This window comes from Xenopus laevis, chromosome 9_10S (assembly GCF_017654675.1).
Source record: "Xenopus laevis strain J_2021 chromosome 9_10S, Xenopus_laevis_v10.1, whole genome shotgun sequence".
In the NCBI taxonomy this organism is placed as follows: Eukaryota; Metazoa; Chordata; class Amphibia; order Anura; family Pipidae; genus Xenopus; species Xenopus laevis.
Window position 1 is genome coordinate 111,750,685 of NC_054388.1, and position 21,443 is coordinate 111,772,127.

Consider the following 21,443-nt stretch of genomic DNA (forward strand, 5'->3'; position numbering starts at 1 on the left):
ACTTGGGAAATTAAACTATGGGACTCACAGAAGGAATATGGTTACTTTTTGGACTGATGCATTGACTGGTTAAAAATAGGAAGTATTGGGAGAGTTCTCAATTACTGCAGTTGTATATTTAGTACTGATGACATATAATTGGCATGTAGATATATCTTATGTAACATGGAACTGGAGTGGCTCTGCCAGCTGGTGAGTATACCATGTTACAGGACAACCCTTTTGAAATAAAAAAAAATAACAAAAGTGATATAAAGGTGATCCCTTTATTGGCTTACTATTATAATCATAACAAGCTTTCTTAACATTTTAGTTCCTTTTTCAAGTGGATTACACTGAAGCTCTGGTATATACACAACATTCAGCGCATAGGTCACAAGAGCAACAAAAAGGAATATCAATCTATGTGTGAGGTGTAAATACCAACATGTCTGGATATGGACTAAGAGATCATATGGAATTCCTTTGATTCTACACTCTAATAATTCAGCCCTAATTTATATTCAGCCTCTTTGACAAACATTATCTTGTACCTTATCTGCTTGTCTCTTACAGATCCACTCGTAAATGACTTTACACCTCACACATAGATTGATATTTCTTTTTGTTGGTCATGTGACCTATGAGCTGAATGTTGTATATATTAAGTTCTGGACCCTGCAGTAGTACACAAAACGTTCACAGCAGCTGGGAGTAGAACAAACTTTACTAGGGAGGAAAACATGGCTGAACTGCCAACAAGTTGGGAGAAAAGAAGAGATAGAGAGGCAGATACTTGGGAAACAATTATCAGCAGAGCAGAGTGACACATCTCAGTTTAACATGTAACAGCGCCATCTACTGGCATTACATTAACAGTCAATACATAACAGTATATATACCAGAGAACACCACAGCTTCAGTGTAAACCACTTGAAAAAGGAACTAAAATGTTCTGAAAGCTTGTTATGATTATATTAGTTAGCCAATAAAGGGATCACCTTTATATCACTTTTGTTATGTTTTTTTATTTCAAAAGGGTTGTCCTGTAACATTTTTACTGGCTAACCCTGTACAGCAACTTTACCTGCAATTACTTGTATACCATAAAAGTGAAAGTTCATCCTTTAATAAATGCGCCTTTCAGTGGTCTGTGGCGATCTCTATAAATAAAAATATAGCCCAAAATCTGAAAATCCGCCATCTCCAAGCTGTCTGGGTCCTGTAGAAGTCAATGGAAAAGGCCCCATTTCAATAAAATGGTCCACGCTGAGTTTCGGCCAAAAAATGTATTTATTTTTTTTGCATATTTGCATTTTGGCACCAAAAGTCCAATTTTGGCAGGAAAATCAGACTTTTTGGCTGGAAATCTGACTTTTGGCGGGAAAATTCAATTTTTCTGATTTTTTTTTACCTGAAATAGTTTTTTCAAGCGTTTTCTATGATAAATAAGGTTCTAATAAGCAATTCGGAGATGGTCAGACTTTTTTTAATAGAAATAGTGAGATAAATTCAGACTTTGATAAATAACCCCCTGAGGGTTGAATAGTAAATTTAAAATATTTTTTTTGGTGTCCACAGTCACATGTTCGAATTTTAATCCCCCCGATTCAAATGTAAATTTGAATGCTATATTTATCACACCTCGACCATGGAAGCAGTTCTAATTTGAATATTCACCTCCTAAAACCTGCCGAGTTCATTTACAAGTCAATGGCAGAGGTCTGGTAAACCATTTGAATTTGTGAACTGCCTTTCTGACATTCGAGTTTTTATTGGAATGAAAACTCAATTCAAATTTGATTTGAATTTTTGGGTTGGGACTATTAGATCGAATATTAGACATTCTCGTTTTTTCATAAATAACCTCCCGTTCGAGTTGTGAGTACATTCAAATTTATTAGAACAAAAAAATTCACATAAATTTGAAATTTGACCTCTAATAAATCTGCCCCTAAATGTCTGTGACATAGGGAAATGTACTGTTTCAAAACAATCTGTTATTGTGCTCCTCACACATATTCCTGTACGGAAATTCATTTTTAAAAAAGAGCAAATTCTTTTTTGTAATTTTTTTTATATATACTACCTTCAGTTTCTGTATTCTGCTACTCTGCAAAGTGATGCCTATGAGTTGCAACCCCCCAAAAGGATGTATTAGAGCTGTCTGTCAATCAAATACTCCGCCTACTGCATGAAGACAGAATATAGAGAGACAGGTTGCTCAGAGAGGGAGAGTGAAGAGTAACTTGATTATTTCAGAAATGGTACAGAATTTTTTAATTCATTAGAAAGTTTCTCATTACAGCAAGATGAAGCTTCTATTAAATTTAAATTTTTGAGACAGATCCCTTTTAACTGTAACAATTGTGCAACATTCATTTTAGCTCCAGACTGGCCCTGTTACACCTCAATGGTTATTTTGCTACTTATCAATAGTGTTTTTGCTACATCAGTATTCTGGTACTGATAAAAGCAGTCACACATACAGAAAGCAAAACTATATATATATGCTAATATTATATTTTGCATGTAACCTATATGGAGATAATTGAAGTAATTAACAATGTTATGCTGACACTACCTACAGAAACCGCTCACTTACTCCCATTGAACAAACGCAAGGAGCAAACAGATAAATTTACCTTATTATAGTTGTTTGTCAGAATGGACCTTCTTGTATGAAACTGCACCTTTATTAGACCATGATGTTTTATGCTCTATATATGAGAAGAAGCATGAAAAATAATAGTATGACCCAGATGTTATTGTTATATGGAGATATACTGTACATGGTGATGTTGTCTAAAATGAGTGTCAGTTCTTGCTACCCCTGGGACACTCTACTGCAGTGGTTCCCAAACATTGGGAATTTATTCCCTCTATTTTTCATTCATTGTTCATTCCTTCCCAACTACAAAGTAAGACAAAAAATGGTGGGACTTTTGATACCTACAATCATGTCGATCCAAACAAATTGGAAGCCCTACATAAAACATCTTATTGCAAACATTACACTCAGGAATACTAAACACTCCATGAAGCTGCCCCACTCATCCACCTAGTTCTCTAAAGTACTTCAGATACCCAGAAACTTAATTATAGATGCAAGAGAATTAAGAGAGAAATAAATAGTCTAAATAACCCGGGCATTTGTGCTTTACCATACAGTACAGGGTGTATATTGTATTTGCATGACAAATACCATGTATTAATTATGTATATGCATTTCATTTTTATGAATTTCCCAGCATTCTTGTTTGTGGCACAGGATAAAATGAGTCCATGTTACCCTTCCTATACCGGTGTTCCTTGTAACCAACCAGTTCCTTCACTCGGCACGCCTTTACAAGAATTTTTAGCCTCATTAAAATTAAATAGGTTCTTCCCAAGTTATTGAACCATTCCAAAAATAAAAAAAGGTACAAATATATACAGACTGCAACATAATTATGGGGAAGTTTAATAGCAGCTCCAAATATAGGCTACTCCCTGGCACAGAATGCTAATACCAAACCCAACCTTGGCAGTCTCCCCTCATAATTTAACTCTTCCCTCCCTCTAACCAGTTTAGTTGCACTTAGTCTCTGCACTCTCTCCAGCTCATTTATATCCCTCTTAAGGACTGGAGTCCAAAACTGCCCCCATACTCCAGATGAGGCCTCACCAGGGACCTATAAAGAGACATAATTATGTTTCATCCCTTAAGTTAATGCCCTTTTTTATACAAGACAGAACTTTATCTGCTTTATTGGCCACAGAATGACATTTAGGAGGTTTTTCATTAAAGTAAAACTTAAACTGGTAAAAACTTTAAAAAATTCAATTTTTTAGTGGAAAAACACTTTGAATTCATACCCCAATGTTGCAAAAAGCCCAAATCTGAAAATCCTCCATCTCAGACCTGTCGAGGTTCTGTATAAGTCAATGGGAGAGGCACCTACTACAGTATCTCAAATTTAAGTTATCTGGGTCTTTGGAGGTTTTTGTCAGAAAATCAAACTTTTTCCAACTTTGGGGTTTTCAGGTAAAAAAAAAAAGCCTGAAAAATTAGAGCAATTCAGGAAAAAGCCAGAAAAATGCAAGCAATTCAGGTTTTTGCTCTATTGTTGAGTTTTTCTGTGATCCGAGTTTATTTTATTAATAAAAAAGCTAAAATCGGGCATAGGAGTTTGGTTGTGGTTTTTCTTAATAATATATGAAATAAATTAGTTTTTTTTAGTAAATAACCCCCTAACTCACAATTTTATTGACATAGTAACATAATAAGTTAGATTGTCCAACCTTTTAAGTCTATATATAACCTGCCTAACTGCTAGTATATTATTTCTATTAAAGTGCATAACGATTGAATCTCAATTTCCAGTTTGTCTTTAGTGAAGTGAAGTGAAAGTGAAATCAGAATATTGGTAACTGGAGAGACGGGAGTGCTTTACATCTGATTAATAAAAATTAATTAACAAACTGGTTTGGTGACCCTCCTACAGTATAAAGTAGATACACAGCCAGTCTCGGTACTTAGTGGCCACAGGAAAGGAAAGAATCATGAACTGGTTCCATTTAATAAGAACTCTGCTCCTGCTGAACTTGGGTAAGTGTCATTATAACACATAAAGCCTATGCCTGGGATATAGTACATCACTAATAGTGCCACACAATGCTAACTGTAGACCTATGTTCATAAATAAATGATAGCATTCACGCTTTCCTTTATTTATAAATCCAAACACATTTATTTCTTAACAACAAGCCAACAACAGTAACTGTGTATAAATATTAATGTTTGTATTAATAATAATTATAAACATTGTAATCCATAGATATCACTGAATTTGTTATTGAATTTACTTGTTATGCCGTCCTGAATTGGAAGATCAGTATACAAAGGTCACAAAATCTTTGAATATGGTTTTCAGGAATACTTTTATTGCATTACAATTACACTCAAATTTTGGGACAAATTTATTCAAATTCATTTTTTTCCATGTGAAAAAAAAAAACTAATTAGCAATATTTATCAATCAAAAAAATTAAAATGAAAACATTTCTAAAACCTAAACTAAACCTACCTAAACTAAAACAAACTAAAAGCTTTTAAAGAAATCAGTGGAAGGTGTATTTTCAACATTAAAGGTGTATTTTATTATTTGAATTTTCTTAAACTGTCAAATTTGTAAAAACATACTCTGGGTACATACTCGACCTAATATTATCAAATTATTTTTAAATTAGATAAACTACTGCTTATTATTGTTTTTTTTAGGGATCTATGGATTTGCTCAAGATGAAAACTCCAATGAGCCAAGTAAGTATAGTAGGAAATTAATTACTTTTTGCTTCTCACATAAAACATTGTGTGAATGGCTTTGTAGCTACAATGGTGATGTTAAATCTGGGGGCAGATTAATCAAGGGTCGAGTTGAAAATTAGAATTTTGAGTTTATTTTAGTGTAATTCGACTAAGGAATAGTCCAAATTTGATTTGAGTTTAAAAATTTTTAGAAAAATCTATTCAAATTCAATTTGAGTTTTCAGCTCGATCCTATTCAACCGTTTTTTTTAAAAAAAGTTTTTTTTAAATAAATTTCAATTGGTAATTTTTTTTCCGAATTTTGACTTTATGGGAGTTAATGTGAGTTTTTAGAAACTCCCATAAATTAGAAATTTATGCGAGTTAGGACTATGATTAGAATTAGGACTTTTCTGCTATAAGGTTCCACCTTGGCCCCTACTTCCTCCTTTCTGAGCCACTGGGCCTGACAGGGAGGCCCATTTATTAAAGGTCAAGTTTTGATGATATTAGAGTTTTTTTTAAATCATGATTAACCCAGTAAGTGCCAGCAGAATTTCCAGACGTTTTCTGAACATTTTGTGGTCTCTCACTTTAGGGGCATTTCCTGGGTGGGGGGGGGGGGGAATTGATAGTTTAACTTAGAAAATTATACATCATTTTTTTCAGGTTCAGTTTTTTTGTATTTTCCCTTCTGGAGCAAGATTTAGAGCTCTTAATACCAGAAAAAATTAAAAATGCTATTTTTTTCATGATATAAAGATTTATACAAGAAAAAATATTTTATTTTATGCACAAAATTTCAAATCATTTGTAAAGCCTTATGTCTCTTGAACATGCCAATACCAGATATCTATAGTTTTATGGAGATTTCTGACTTATGTAGATCAAAACTCCCAGCTGTAAATTAACTGATTTTCAAACCACTACAGTAGAATATGGCTTTAGATTCCAAAGCCTAAAATCATGGAACAGTAGGTTTACCCCAGAAAACCATATATTACCATATAAACCATATAACACCATATATATTATATTACATTATAAACATTCTGCCGAATCCAAAATGGACAGCCATGCCTTTCTACTCAAAAGTACCAAGCATCAAAGCTTTTCTGAACTTAGTAGTTTTTATAAAAAATTCATGAAAATTCTGAAAAATCACCTCAAAAGTTTCATTTTGCAAGTTTGTATCTCCCACCAAGCATAAGGGATCATGAAAAAATATCCTAAATATGATTGCCAGAGGTCCACTGAACAGTTTGATGCCCATTGTGCATAGGATTACCAAAGTAAGACACCCGAAAATAAAGTTAGCGCATGCAGATTGTCCCTTGAGGTCACTTCAGCTACTGAAAAATCAACATATTTACTGCATTTTTTAGATGGTAAAAACACAAAAAATACATTGCTCCCCCTAAAACCATATATTTTTAAGTACATATTCAGACAAAGCCAAAATGGGTTACCATGTCTTTCTACTTCAAACTACTGAGTCGCAATGCTTTCCCAAAATTGTCAGTTTTGATGAAATACCTGAAAATCGCCTCAAAGCTTCCAGTTTCTGGCATCTCATCTCCCACATAGCATTAGGTACATATTCAGACAATCCAAAATAGGTAACTATATATGAATGCCACTGGTCCACTGAACAGTTTGATGGCCCCTGTGCATAGGATTACCAAAATATCTTGCACTTAGTGACCCCAAAATGGAGTTAGTCCATACACATTTCATAGCATAAATTTCTACTACCAAAAAAAAAAAATACTGCCTGATTTATGTGGGGTAAAAGCGGCAAATTAGTAAGTCAACCCCAGAAAACTATATATTTTCCAAAAGTACACATTCTGATGAATACAAAATGGGTAAATATGCCTTTCTACAGCAAACTACCAAACCGCAAGGTCATTATAAACATAGCTTTTTTATGAAATTTCTGAAAATCAAAGCTTGCACTTTACCCCATTATATACCCCATCTTGTAAGGGACCATACTAAATAAGTATGCCAGGGGTCTACTGAACACTGAACACCTTGATGCCAAATATGCATAGATTTACCAGACTATGTGGCACACAGAGACCCCCAAATGAAAATAGTGCATATGAATTTTCACTTCTGATGCTGCAATATAAGCACCCAGTATGAGTATTATGTTCCGTAAGACCCCCTATATTTTCAGTAAGTACACATTCTGGTGAATACAAAATGGGTAAATATGCCTTTCTAAGGCAAACTAACTGTAAGGCCATGCTAAATGTACATTAAGGTACCACCATGAAACTTCCCAAATATGCATGCCAGAAGTCTACTGAACACTTTGATGTCCAATATGCAAACTATGTGGCACACAGAAGCACCCAAACAAAAATAGTGCATGTGAATTTTCACATCTGACACTCTGGCTGCTGCAATATAAGCATCTGTATGCGCATTATGTGCCATAAGAACCCCTAACAATATAGAGACCCTAGAAAACCATATTGTTTGTGAAACTACACATTCTAGAAAAGTAAAATGGGTAAATAGATATTTCTACTGCAAACTACCAAACTGCAGAGCTATGCTAAAAGTAGTGTTTTTCTTTTTTAATTTATCATCATAAATAATAAATTGTCATAAAGCTTGTATTTTACCCCATTATATGCCCCACATTTTGTAACGTACCATCATAAAACAACAGGTTTGAACGCATGGGGTCTACTTAACAGTTTAATGCCCAACATGCATAGATTTACCAAACTATATGGCATGCAGCGGCATCCAAAACAATAAATACGAGACAAAAAATCCAAGTGTAAAGTCAAGTAACACAGAACAATGCAGAATGCAATAAAATCACTAAAATCAAATAAAACTACTAAAATTAATGCTTTTTTTTTGCCTAGTGTAATCTGCAGACAGAATCAAAGTTTGCATATTTTAGCAGGCCTAGCAGACAAAATGCAGACCTAAAGATGCAATAAAATCGTTAAAAATGCAAAAAATGACTAAAAATGCACCAAAATCACCCATAATGCAATATAAGCATGGAAATAACATACTATCTATGGCACTTAAATGGTTAACATCAATTTCCCTAAAACCACACATGCCATGAAAGTTATTAAAAGACAATATAAAATTATGGAATAAACTATACAAAATAAATACAAATATCTATAAAACCTTTGAAAAATGTTAGTTTTTTGGACAATCACAAGCAAAAACAATTGGCCCATTGGTGTTATATGATTTCCTGTTGTAAAAATTAACTTTGATTCAGTTTTGGGCTAAGTCCACATTCATGAATTCCCACATTGTGTGATTCACAAAACATACCCAAAGTGCAAAATAGTGGTGCTGCGAATGGAAATGTAATGCCATTAATCTTCTCTGCTCAATACTTCTATTACATCACCTGTGTAACTAAGTGACACGCGCATGGAGACATAGACTCTAGTAGGGGTCAAAGATCTGTGGCAACAACCACTGAGGGTGGGTCAAGGAGCAAAGTGATACTTATACAATATTGGCTCTGAATTATGGGCAAATTAAAGCTATTCAATTTCTTAGTGAATTGGTCAATATTTCTGCATTTTCCATAAATGACAAAATTCTCCCTTACAAAATGAGCAAATATGCCCCATATGTAATAAAAGGCACTAAATTTGCCCAGGAGAAGTAATCCATAGCAACCAATAAGATGTTTGCATTTAAACAGGTGACCAGTAAATTCTACCTGCTGATTGGTTGCTATGGGTTACTGCCCCTGGGCAAACTTAGTGCCTTTTATTACATAATCCCAATAGAGCTTTATCAAATGTGGGCCATGTTTGTTTACAAGACATGTAGTTTGTAGATATTTCTACTGTTCTCTTTGCTCAAGTGTGACTTTTATAATTACCTTTTTTTTTTTATACTATAAAGACTAATAGTGTCAATATCCTGGACCATGATTATTTGTTCATTTTGCATTTTAACAGTTCTAGCAATGAACAGTAATAGGTCAGTATTTTTGTATTCCTTTAGAATTTGTACGCATATTTTTGGGTGCGTTCCTGTATTTCTTGGACATGTGTGTCTGTATATGTATTCTGAATGTGTTTAGTAGTGATGGGCGAATTTGCGCCATTTCGCTTCGCCGAAAAATTTGCGAAACGGCGCCGGCTTCTCGTTTTTGACGCCGGCACCCGTTTTTGACGCCGGCACCCGTTTTTTTCGACGCCGGCGCCCGTTTTTGACACCAACGTCCGTTTTTCGAAAAAAAAAATTTTGACGCCAGCGAATTTTTCTCGCGAATTTTCGCGGGCGTTTCGCGAATTTATTCGCTGGACGCGAATCACGCAAATTCGCCACGAATTCGCGCCTGGCGAATAAATTCGCCCATCACTAGTGTTTAGGCTTACCACCTCACTTGTCTATAACCAGATATATATAGAATTTGCGTCAAATTTGCGCGGTTCGCCGCCAGCGAATAAATGCGCGAAACACTTAAAAAAATTCGCGGGTTTCGAGAATTTTTCGCCAGAAAATTCGCCCATCACTAGATATATATATTATAAAAGCACACTCTGCATGGCTGATTAGTCATCCCTTTAAATACAGAGGGCGTCCTCAGCTCGTAAATGAATTACTTGTTAGCCATATTTGGGTGAGCTGGCCACCTTTATATATGTTCCTTTTAAACTGATCTATACCAGCTGCTGTTCTCATGGCAATTACTGCACCTTTATGTCTCCTCTAGCCAGGGCCTGTGGAAAACCTGTGATAGTCAACAGCCGCATTGTTGGAGGGCAGAATACTAAAAAGGGGCAGAACCCCTGGCAAGTGATATTGTGGATTCCTGGTAAAGTACAATGTGGTGGAACCCTCATCAGCAGCAATTTTGTTGTGACTGCAGCAAAATGTGTGGAAAGGTCAGTATGTATATGAAGTAGGGATGCACCAAATCCAGGATCCGGTTCGGGATTCAGCCTTTTTCAGCAGGATTCAGATTCGGCTGAATCCTTCTGCCTGGCTGAACTGAATCCTAATTCGCATGTGCAAAATAGGGCCACGGGGGGAAATCGCATGCCTTTTTGTCACAAAACAAGGAAGTAAAAAAATTATTTTCCCTTCCCACCCCCAATTTGCATATGTAAATTAGGATTTGGATTGGGTTCAGTATTTGGCCGAATCTTTAACAAAGGATTCGCGGGTTTGGCCAAATCCAAAATAGTGGATTCAGTGCACCCCTAATATGAAGTAACAGGAGGGCCCTGCCCCACAGAGCTGAAAAACAGTGGCTGGTAGGTATAACCATAGAAAGATAATAGGTGAGTAGCAACGCCTTATTTGGGAGCGAGCGATGATTTCTTGATGTTATGCAGGATCAGCAAACCTTCTATTGTTACATAGTTACATAGGTAATTTGGGTTGAAAAAAAAGTCCATCAAGTGCACATACCCACACACATGGATGCCTCCATACATTAACATAAACTGCACATACCAATATCTATATTAAAGGAGAAGGAAAATCTTCTTCCACTTGGGGGTGCCAAATGTTAGGCACCCCCAAGTGATTGTATTGACTTACCTGAAACCCCGGGTCCTATCAGAAGAAAACTTCACCGGCCTGGGGTTATATCTGTGAGCACCATGGAGCGAGGCTCTTCCAGCTTTTTCTTTCTTCAAATTTCCCAGGGCAGACACATGCTCAGTAGAACGAAATAGCCGATTTTCAGTTAAATTTTGGATTTTCGCTCTACTGCACATGCACAGCTGCAAGAAGAAAGAAGAAGCTGAAAGAGGATGGCTCCGTGGTTGCTTGCTGGAAGAACCCTGGGTTGGTGTAGTTTTCTGCTGATAGGAGCATCGGCCCAGGGTTTCAGATAAGTCAATACAATCACTTGGGGTGCCTAAGATTTGGCATCCCCAAGTGGAAGAAGGCTTTCCTTCTTCTTTAAAGGATAAGTAAACTTTTGAAATAAGTGAATGTAAAATTGAAGAGGGTGCTATTCTAAGCACTTTTGTAATTTTGTTACAACATCGCCACCTGCTGGTCAGTTTCCCACCAGTCTGACCAACAAGTAGTCAAGGAAGTTGTCAGGAGAAAGAAAGAGGCTGATGTTCTTCTGCTTAGGAATAAAATGAGAAATCTTTCCTAAGCAGAAGAACATCAGAGCAGGTATGCATGCATCCCTTAATATCTTGGAATAAAAAATAAAAAAAATAATGAATGTAAATGACAAAAGTGCTTAGAATAGCCCCCTCATCAATTTTACGTTCACTTATTTTAAAGGTTTAATTATCCTTTAATTGCTAATGAGTTTCTGTGGGTTACAACAGTGGTTAGGATTTGCCCAGTGTTATGTATATGTAGGTAATGTAGTATTTAGCAACATGAATTAATAATATTTCACCATTATATCACATTTGATGTTCAGAATGTCACATACGCAAACATTCTAGGAATTATCCATCATTCTGTGCCACAGTCAGAAACCCCCATTAACTGACTTGTCTCTATTTTTCTTAAGGGTAAATGCCTCCTCTGTTATTGTCATCCTTGGAGCCCATAAAATAACTGGAAACCACAAGGAGGAAGTTTCTGTTCCAGTGAAAAGGATCATTAAACATCATCTCTACAATGAGACAGATTTAACTTTTGACATTGCCCTTCTAGAGCTTTCACGACATGTGCCCTTCACAGACTTTATCCTTCCAGCCTGTCTACCAACATCTCCCACTGAATTTCTGCCTGGGCACAGTTGTATGGTGACTGGCTGGGGAGACACTGAGTTTAATAGTGAGTATTTTATGTCAGGAACAACACACCATAAATATATTCAATCTAGATCATGTTTTGCAGCCTTCAGAGTAAGCTCTGGGAGTGACTCCACCTCAAAGCGAGTATAAAAGGAGATGTAAACCCACCCATAACACTGTACCACAGAGCCCCCTAGTTTTCTATAAAAGTTGATGAAAACCATAGTTATAGAAGCAAAAAAAAGAAATTCTGCTGATCAAAAACATCATTAAAATGCAGAAGAACTGACCAATGAGAATGCTGATTCCCAGCACCATGTCAGGCATCTTGCTGTTATCTTACATAAAGAGATAATTATGTCATTTTTGTCTTCATTATATGACATTGGAATCAGACAGGGGGATAAAGGGCAGCCTTGTTTAGTGCTGGGAAACTGGTCTTAAAGGATAAGTAAACCTTTAAAATAAGTAAATGTAAAATTGATGAGGGTGCTATTCCAAGCACTTTTGTCATTTACATTCATTATTTAATTATTTTTTATTTCAAGATATTAAGGGATACATGTGCTGTTAATATGAATGAATTTTGTTACAACAGCGGCACCTGCTGGTCAGTTTCCCACCAGTCTGACCACCAAGTAGTCATGGAATTTGTCAGGAGAAAGTTGTCATGCTTAGGAAAATAAAATAAATAATTATAAACCATTCTCAAATATTTCCTAAGCAGAAGAACATCAGAGCAGCCTCTTTCTGTCTCCTGACAACTTCCTTGACTACTTGGTGGTCAGACTGGTGGGAAACTGACCAGCAGGTGGTGCTGTTGTAACAAAATTCATTCATATTAACAGTACATGAATCCCTTAATATCTTGGAATAAAAAGAAAAAAAATAATGAATGTAAATGATAAAAGTGCTTAGAATAACACTCTCATCAATTTTACATTCACTTATTTTAAAGGTTTACTTATTCTTTAAACTAGAACTAAAGCCAAACTAAAGAAGTAGGTAGAAATGTTGTACATGATGTTTTGTGCTTCTGTACCAGCCCAAGGCAACCACAGCCCTTTAGCAGTAAAGATCTGTGTCTCCAAAGATGCCCCAGTAGCTCCCCATCTTCTTTTCTGCTGATTCACTGCACATGCTCTGTGCTGCTGTCACTTACTGAGCTTAGGGAGCCACTCACAATATACAGTACACATAGAATAGAAATGTCACAATATAAGGCTGATTAGTAATTAATACAGATAATTACTACATGGCAGCACAGAAACCAGTGCAATTAGCATCAGAATTTATTAATCAGCAAACCTGTAGCATCAGCTTATATTACAGGGGAAGCTCATTTTCTGCTGGATAATTAGTGATGACCCCTAAGCTTAGCTTCTCAACAGCCAATCAGAGCCCACTGAGCATGTGAGTGTCACAGACACTTTCCAAGATGGTGACCCCCTGTGACAAGTTTGAAGTCCTGGATCATTGCTGCTATTGACAAGCTGAAACATTGGGCTAGTGCAATAAGTTCTGTATATAAAATATGCAATTTTTAACTATATTCATTTTAAGGGTTTATTTCTCCTTTAAAGTTGCCAACTGCAGTTGCAAGAACAAAGAACATGGTGCCAGATTGATACAGGTGAACTGAGATTCTCATTGGAGAATTGTTTGCATTTTAATGCGGTGCATCTGCTCAGCTTTGCTCCTTGCACATAAAGCTGGCTGAACTATGTTTGTGAATAGTGTTAAAGCAAACACAATAGTATGTGGGATTTTGCACTTGTATAAGTGTGCTCTCATTATGTGTATAAATATACAGTTCATAAAGATACCAGTTTATAATGCAGTTTTCTCTGACAGGTACCAAGCCAAGCCCTGATCTTCTACAAGAGGCAGAAGTGCGTTTGATGGGTTTAGAGCACTGTAGGGAAATATATCTTTTGGCATCAAATGACAGTGACAGTGGCATAACAGATGATATGATATGTGCAATGAATATCCATAAAGGAAAAGATTCCTGCCAGGTGAGTGATATTTCCTATCACCCCTCATTGCCAATTGTGACTGTTTCCAAATTGAAAAGTGTTTTGCCCCACCTGTCTTCCAGGTCAGACAAGTATGAGCACAAATTAGTGTTGCCACCTGTCAGGTTTTTGGAAGGGCTGACCGGGTGAAAAGTGCCTGTCTGGATTTCCAAATTAGGATATCCGGACAGGACATTGAATTTAATGACATTGCGATCAGCCTTTCGCTGACATCATTAGCCCTAATGCAGGGCCGGAACTAGGGGTAGGCAGAGTAGGCATGTGCCTAGGGCGCAAAGCTTGGGGGGCGCCTGGCACGTACCTTTAGCTTGTGCGCACGCGCGCACCTACATGAGGGAAGTATGACATGTGTGATGACTTTACTGCGCCTATTTAAGGGGAGTGTGGCGTGTGCTGGACGTGGCTCTTAGTATGCATGCAGGCTCATGTACGCGTGCGCTCTGTGGAGGGGGCGACTCGGCTGGCTGAGTTGCCTGGGGCACCATGCCAGTATGGTCCGGCCCTGCCCTAATGTCACCAGTCTGCCCCCCGATGTCACTGGACCACCCCTGATGTCACTCGCCAACCCTGATGTCACTGGCCCTGCCTCTTGCCCATTTTCCACCAAACAAAAAGGTGGCACAAATACCTACTTGCTCTCATACCTGCTTCTTTGCAACCTGTGAGCTCTAATGTGCCCTTTAAAGGGGATGTAATCTTGGAAGAATCACCCACTCTTGAGGTTATGGTTAAAAAGTATATCTTTATTTTCACATCTGATTGACCATCTATCCTCTGAGGTCTGTCTCTGAGGAAGTGCGTAGCCACGAAACGTGTCAGACCTCAGACGCTAGATGGTCAATCAGATGTGAAAATAAAGATATACCTTTTAACCTTAACCTTTGGTGTTGTGAAATGTCTCCTTAGTGACGGACTCGGGCGGCAGCACCCGGGTCACAACGTGGACGGGGTAAGACTGATATGACGTGGATAATTGTGGAACTTCAGTGCAGGGTCCGGGGCAACAAGCACCTGGGCCACTAGCCTTAAACGGTGAGCAGCATCAAGAGTGCTTGGAAATTCCTCATGTGGGTTAGATTCCCTGTGCCATAAAATTAAATTAACCGTGCAGTCTTTATAGAATGCTGAATTGGAAAATGTGTGTGTCTGAATACCAACTTGCAGTACAGCAGTAAAGAGTGATTGAAGTTTATCAGAGTACAAGTCACATGACTTGGGGCAGCTGGGAAACTGACAATATGTCTAGCCCCATGTCAGATTTCAAAATTGAATATAAAAAAATCTGTTTGCTCTTTTGAGAAATGGATTTCAGTGCAGAATTCTGCTGGAGCAGCACTATTAACTGATGTGTTTTGAAAAAAACATGTTTTCCCATGACCGTATCCCTTTAACCAAGTGGCTGTGACCTGATAAGCACCGAATAAGTTTTCGTGACATTTGCTCCAAACGTTTACGCCACCTTCAAGCAGGTGTTTAAGGTTCGCAATTCGCAATTAAGATTCACAATGCAATAAAAGTCTAATGAAGAATATCACATGGTGACATGCAAATATTTACTCACACATTTGTTCTCTTTGCAAATGTTATTGCTTTTCCCCCTTTATACTCCATCTTGGCTCGCACAGATGAGTCAGTATGTTTTTGGACTTCCTATATTTATCTTTTTTATTTTACATAAAGTTTTATTAAAGAGACCCAAAGTTCACAACCCTAACTCACTCATGATGCCAACAAAGCACCAAATATGTCTGCAATGAACCTCTCACTCCACAATGAATACCATTGTACCACTGTAATAGTATTACTATGTTTGTCAACACTCTTTTATTAATGCTTTTTGTTTGCTTAAAAGGGTGATGGTGGGGGACCCCTGATTTGTTATGAGAATGATCGCTGGTACTTGGTCGGAATAACAAGTTTTGGAGAAGGTTGTGGAGGAGACTTTCCTGGAGTTTACAGTTCTATCCCTGCCCATATGAAATGGATTCAATCATTTATCTCTGATGACTCCAGTGGCTCAGAAAGGATTGGATCAACCCCTGGGGCGGGGCTTATGGTTTTAGCCTTGATTTACTTCATCCAGTGAGTATTCCTCTAATCTCTTTTGTGCTTATTTTATTCACATGCTCTTTTAATGAAATAGATGAGTGATGAGAGTAGATGAGCAAATCATCCCATTTTGCTTCGCTGGGAAAATTCGCAAAACTGCAAAAAAACTTGAGAAACTGCCTCATTTGGCTAAACGAATTGAAGTCAATGGGCGTTTTTATGCGCAACAATTTTTACGCGTGCGACAATTTTTCTCGCTCCAAATGCATTTAAGTCAATGGACGTTTTTTCTTATGACGACTTTTTTTCTCCAAATAAATTTAAGTCAATGGGCGTTTTTTCTTATGGTGACTTTTTTCTCTGAATACAATAAAGTCAATGGTTGTTTTTTTTATGGTGACGTTTTCTCAAAATACATTAAAGTCAGTGGGCGATTTTTCTTACGGTGACTTTTTTTTCTCCAAATGCATTGAAAGTAAATGGGCATTCTTTCCGGGCGTTTTTTTTTTGTTGCAAATTTTTGTCGCACTTTCGTGAATAAATTTGCACATGGCAAAATTTGTAAATTCACTGTGAATCCATGGCTGGCAAATTAATTTGCTCATCACTAATAGAACAATTTAACAACTCTAACAAATGTAATCATGATGGCTGATAAAATGGGAATAATATGAGCAAGTTGCTGAGATGCCTGAAAATCCAAACAGAAGATAGGGGAGGTTATTTCCAAAGTCCCTGGGCAGAAGTGCATGAGTTTAAAAGGTGCAATGTACAGTGTCCTACTGTACTTTAAAGGGGAACTCCGACTTCTAAACTAAAATTTGATAAAAAACCTCACATAACACAGAAACCCCTTATCCCCATCACAGTTACCTGTTTCTTCAAAAAGTCTGAATAAATGGCATTTTCTATGCTGAAATCCAGCTGTTTAGCAGTTCTTCTCTTTCTGCATCATTTGAAATCCTGGCAGGGAAGGAGGGACTAAACACTGATGTTACACATTGTAACAACTTCTCCACAGCTTACAGACAGCATGCAGGAACTACATAACCCACAATGCATTGCACTGGGATGTTCTGTTCCTTATTGAAATCACGTGTGCAGAGAATTGTGGGAATTGGAGGAATTGACTACTGATACAAAGTAACAGTAGTCAGCCAGCTCAGCAAAGTAGTCAGACAGATCAGCAGGAGAGCAATGGGCTAGGCTTAGGGAACTGTTACAAACCATTAAAAATAATGAAAAGTCTGTCTATTTTTTAAATGATGTATATTGCAAACTTGCTTGAAATTATGTTTACTTTTCAAAAAACTTAATTTATGTTTTTGTGGAGTTCTTTATCTGTGAAAGACACACAGTTTGATTAAATAGCAAAGTCAATGTGTATTAGAGCAGGACATTGCTTGGTGCACATATCTAATATGTGCAGTTTCTTTTTATGATTTTTTAACAGGGAGACCCTGCAAAACTTATTGTTTTAGTTTTGATCCTGAATTCTGCTGCCTGGTTTGGATATTGAGTTTTTGAATTGACTGTGGACAAGACTTTCCTGGAGTTTACACTTCTTGTGCCTGCCATTGGCACAGAGCATCATCATCCAGAGCAATTTTTTTTTTAAATCAGACATATTCAATAATTGTCTACAGTAGTTCAGAAGTCCACATAAATGGGATTTTTTTAAAGTCCGATTTTTTTCTGGTAGGAGTTTTAAAAGGGAAAAACACTTTTCATTTCATGGAAAAATAGAATTCACATTTTTTGTAATTTATTAAGCCCTGAGGCTGCTAAAAGTCAGAATACAAAAGTACTGAAACTCAAAACTGCAGAGGTCTTGTAGAAGTCAATGTCCCTTTTACAATTGGAAGATATCATGATCTGCACTGGGTTTCATACAATAATCCGAATCATTTGTGGTTTTAGGGCGAAATTCCCAAAAAATCTGTACAATTCATATTTTTTTTTTTTTACGATTTAATCGAGTTTTTAACTGCATCAGATTTTTTCAAATAAATGTATTGATAAATATGGTAAAAATGTGCACAGGAGTTTGGTCAAAGTGTTTTCAAGAAAAATAACGAGAAATTTTCAGATTTTAGTAAATAATCACCAATATGTTTGACAAGAAGACAAGTGTAATAGATCTAGCACCATTCTGGTTACTGTATGTCTGTAAAATGTAATCATAAATATCTAACTGAAATAGCTTTACATATATCAACAATTTCATTGTACAGACTGGAATAAAAGATACCAACAAATAAATATTAGGACTCGTCTTAACTTGCATATCCTGTGGTTGTATTGATACCAGAAATTAATTTTAAACAAACAGTAAAACCAAAAAATGAAAGTGTTTTAAAGTAATGAAAATATAATGTACTGCTGTTCTGCACTGGTAAAACTGGTGTGTTTGCTTCAGAAACTCTACTATAATTTATATAAATAAGCTGCTGTGTAGCCATGGGGGCAGCCATTCAAGCACAGGATACACAGTAGATAACAGATAAGTACTACTATAGTTTATATAAACAAGGTGCTGTGTAGCCATGGGGGCAGCCATTCAAGCACAGGATACACAGTAGATAACAGATAAGTACTACTATAGTTTATATAAAGAAGCTGCTGTGTAGCCATGGGGGCAGCCATTCAAGCACAGGATACACAGTAGATAGATAAGTACTACTATAGTTTATATAAACAAGCTGCTGTGTAGCCATGGGGGCAGCCATTCAAGCACAGGATACACAGTAGATAACAGATAATTACTACTATAGTTTATATAAACAAGCTGCTGTGTAGCCATGGGGGCAGCCATTCAAGCACAGGATACACAGTAGATAACAGATAAGTACTACTATAGTTTATATAAACAAGCTGCTGTGTAGCCATGGGGGCAGCCATTCAAGCACAGGATAAACAGTAGATAACAGATAAGTACTACTATAGTTTATATAAACAAGCTGCTGTGTAGCCATGGGGGCAGCCATTCAAGCACAGGATACACAATAGATAACAGATAAGTACTACTATAGTTTATATAAACAAGCTGCTGTGTAGCCATGGGGGCAGCCATTCAAGCACAGGATACACAATAGATAACAGATAAGTACTACTATAGTTTATATAAACAAGCTGCTGTGTAGTCATGGGGGCGGCCATTCAAGCACAGGATACACAGTAGATAACAGATAAGTACTACTATAGTTTATATAAATAGGCTGCTGTGTAGCCATGGGGGCAGCCATTTAAGCACAGGATACACAGTAGATAACAGATAAGTACTACTATAGTTTACAGTATATAAACAAGCTGCTGTAAAGCCACAGGGACAGCCATTCAAGCACAGGATACACAGTAGATAACAGATAAGTACTACTATAGTTTATTTAAACAAGCTGCTGTGTAGCCATGAGGGCAGCCATTCAAGCACAGGATACACAGTAGATAACAGATAAGTACTACTATAGTTTATATAAACAAGCTGTTGTGTAGCCATGGGGGCAGCCATTCAAGCACAGGATACACAGTAGATAACAGATAAGTACTACTATAGTTTATATAAACAAGCTGTTGTGTAGCCATGGGGACAGCCATTCGAACACAGGATACACAGTAGATAACAGATAAGTACTACTATAGTTTATATAAACAAGCTGTTGTGTAGCCATGGGGGCAGCCATTCAAGCACAGGATACACAGTAGATAACAAATAAGTACTACTATAGTTTATATAAACAAGCTGTTGTGTAGCCATGGGGACAGCCATTCAAGCACAGGATACACAGTAGATAACAGATAAGTACTACTATGGTTTATATAAACAAGCTGCTGTGTAGCCATGGGAGCAGCCATTCAAGCACAGGATACACAGTAGATAACAGATAAGTACTAATATAGTTTATATAAACAAGCTGCTGTGTAGCCATGGGGGCAGCCATTCAAGCACAGGATACACAGTAGATAACAGATAAGTACTACTATAGTTTATATAAACAAGCTGTTGTGTAGCCATGGGGACAGCCATTCGAACACAGGATACACAGTAGATAACAGATAAGTACTACTATAGTTTATATAAACAAGCTGCTGTGTAGTCATGGGGGCAGCCATTCAAGCACAGGATACACAGAAGATAACAGATAAGTACTACTATAGTTTATATAAACAAGCTGCTGTGTAGCCATGGGGCAGCCATTCAAGCACAGGATACACAGTAGATAACAGATAAGTACTACTATAGTTTATATAAACAAGCTGCTGTGTAGTCATGGGGGCAGCCATTCAAGCATAGGGTACACAGTAGATAACAGATAAGTACTACTATAGTTTATATAAACAAGCTACTGTGTAGCCATGGGGGCAGCCATTCAAGCACAGGATACACAGTAGATAACAGATAAGTACTACTATAGTTTATATAAACAAGTTGCTGTGTAGTCATGGGGGCAGCCATTCAAGCACAGGATACACAGTAGATAACAGATAAGTACTACTATAGTTTATATAAACAAGCTGCTGTGTAGCCATGGGGCAGCCATTCAAGCACAGGATACACAGTAGATAACAGATAAGTACTACTATAGTTTATATAAACAAGCTGCTGTGTAGTCATGGGGGCAGCCATTCAAGCATAGGGTACACAGTAGATAACAGATAAGTACTACTATAGTTTATATAAACAAGCTACTGTGTAGCCATGGGGGCAGCCATTCAAGCACAGGATACACAGTAGATAATAGATAAGTACTACTATAGTTTATATAAACAAGCTGCTGTGTAGCCATGGGGGCAGCCATTCAAGCACAGGATACACAGTAGATAACAGATAAGTACTACTATAGTTTATATAAACAAGCTGCTGTGTAGCCATGGGGGCAGCCATTCAAGCACAGGATACACAGTAGATAACAGATAACAGATAAGTATAATATAAACAAGCTGCTGTGTAGCCATGGGGGCAGCCATTCAAGCACAGGATACACAGTAGATAACAGATAAGTACTACTATAGTGTATATACAAGAGCTGCTGTGTAGCCATGAGGGCAGCCATTCAAGCACAGGATACACAGAAGATAACAGATAAGTACTACTATAGTTTATATAAACAAGCTGCTGTGTAGCCATGGGGCAGCCATTCAAGCATAGGGTACACAGTAGATAACAGATAAGTACTACTATAGTTTATATAAACAAGCTACTGTGTAGCCATGGGGGCAGCCATTCAAGCACAGGATACACAGTAGATAACAGATAAGTACTACTATAGTTTATATAAACAAGTTGCTGTGTAGTCATGGGGGCAGCCATTCAAGCACAGGATACACAGTAGATAACAGATAAGTACTACTATA

At 37.2% G+C, this 21,443-nt stretch overlaps 1 protein-coding gene across 1 annotated transcript in view; it reads left to right on the forward strand.

Annotated features, from left to right (window-relative positions):
• The window catches only part of LOC108703284 (serine protease 27), a 56,824-nt gene extending 38,471 nt beyond the window's left edge, over positions 1 to 18,353 (forward strand). The window contains exons 3-9 of the mRNA XM_018239401.2: positions 4,346 to 4,570; positions 5,243 to 5,284; positions 9,999 to 10,170; positions 11,775 to 12,043; positions 13,858 to 14,021; positions 15,895 to 16,124; positions 17,545 to 18,353. Coding sequence (XP_018094890.1) covers positions 4,525 to 4,570; positions 5,243 to 5,284; positions 9,999 to 10,170; positions 11,775 to 12,043; positions 13,858 to 14,021; positions 15,895 to 16,124; positions 17,545 to 17,572 — 951 coding nt within the window. The 5' untranslated portion in view covers positions 4,346 to 4,524 and the 3' untranslated portion in view covers positions 17,573 to 18,353. The remainder of the gene's footprint in view (positions 1 to 4,345; positions 4,571 to 5,242; positions 5,285 to 9,998; positions 10,171 to 11,774; positions 12,044 to 13,857; positions 14,022 to 15,894; positions 16,125 to 17,544) is intronic.
• Positions 18,354 to 21,443: the final 3,090 nt, after the last annotated feature.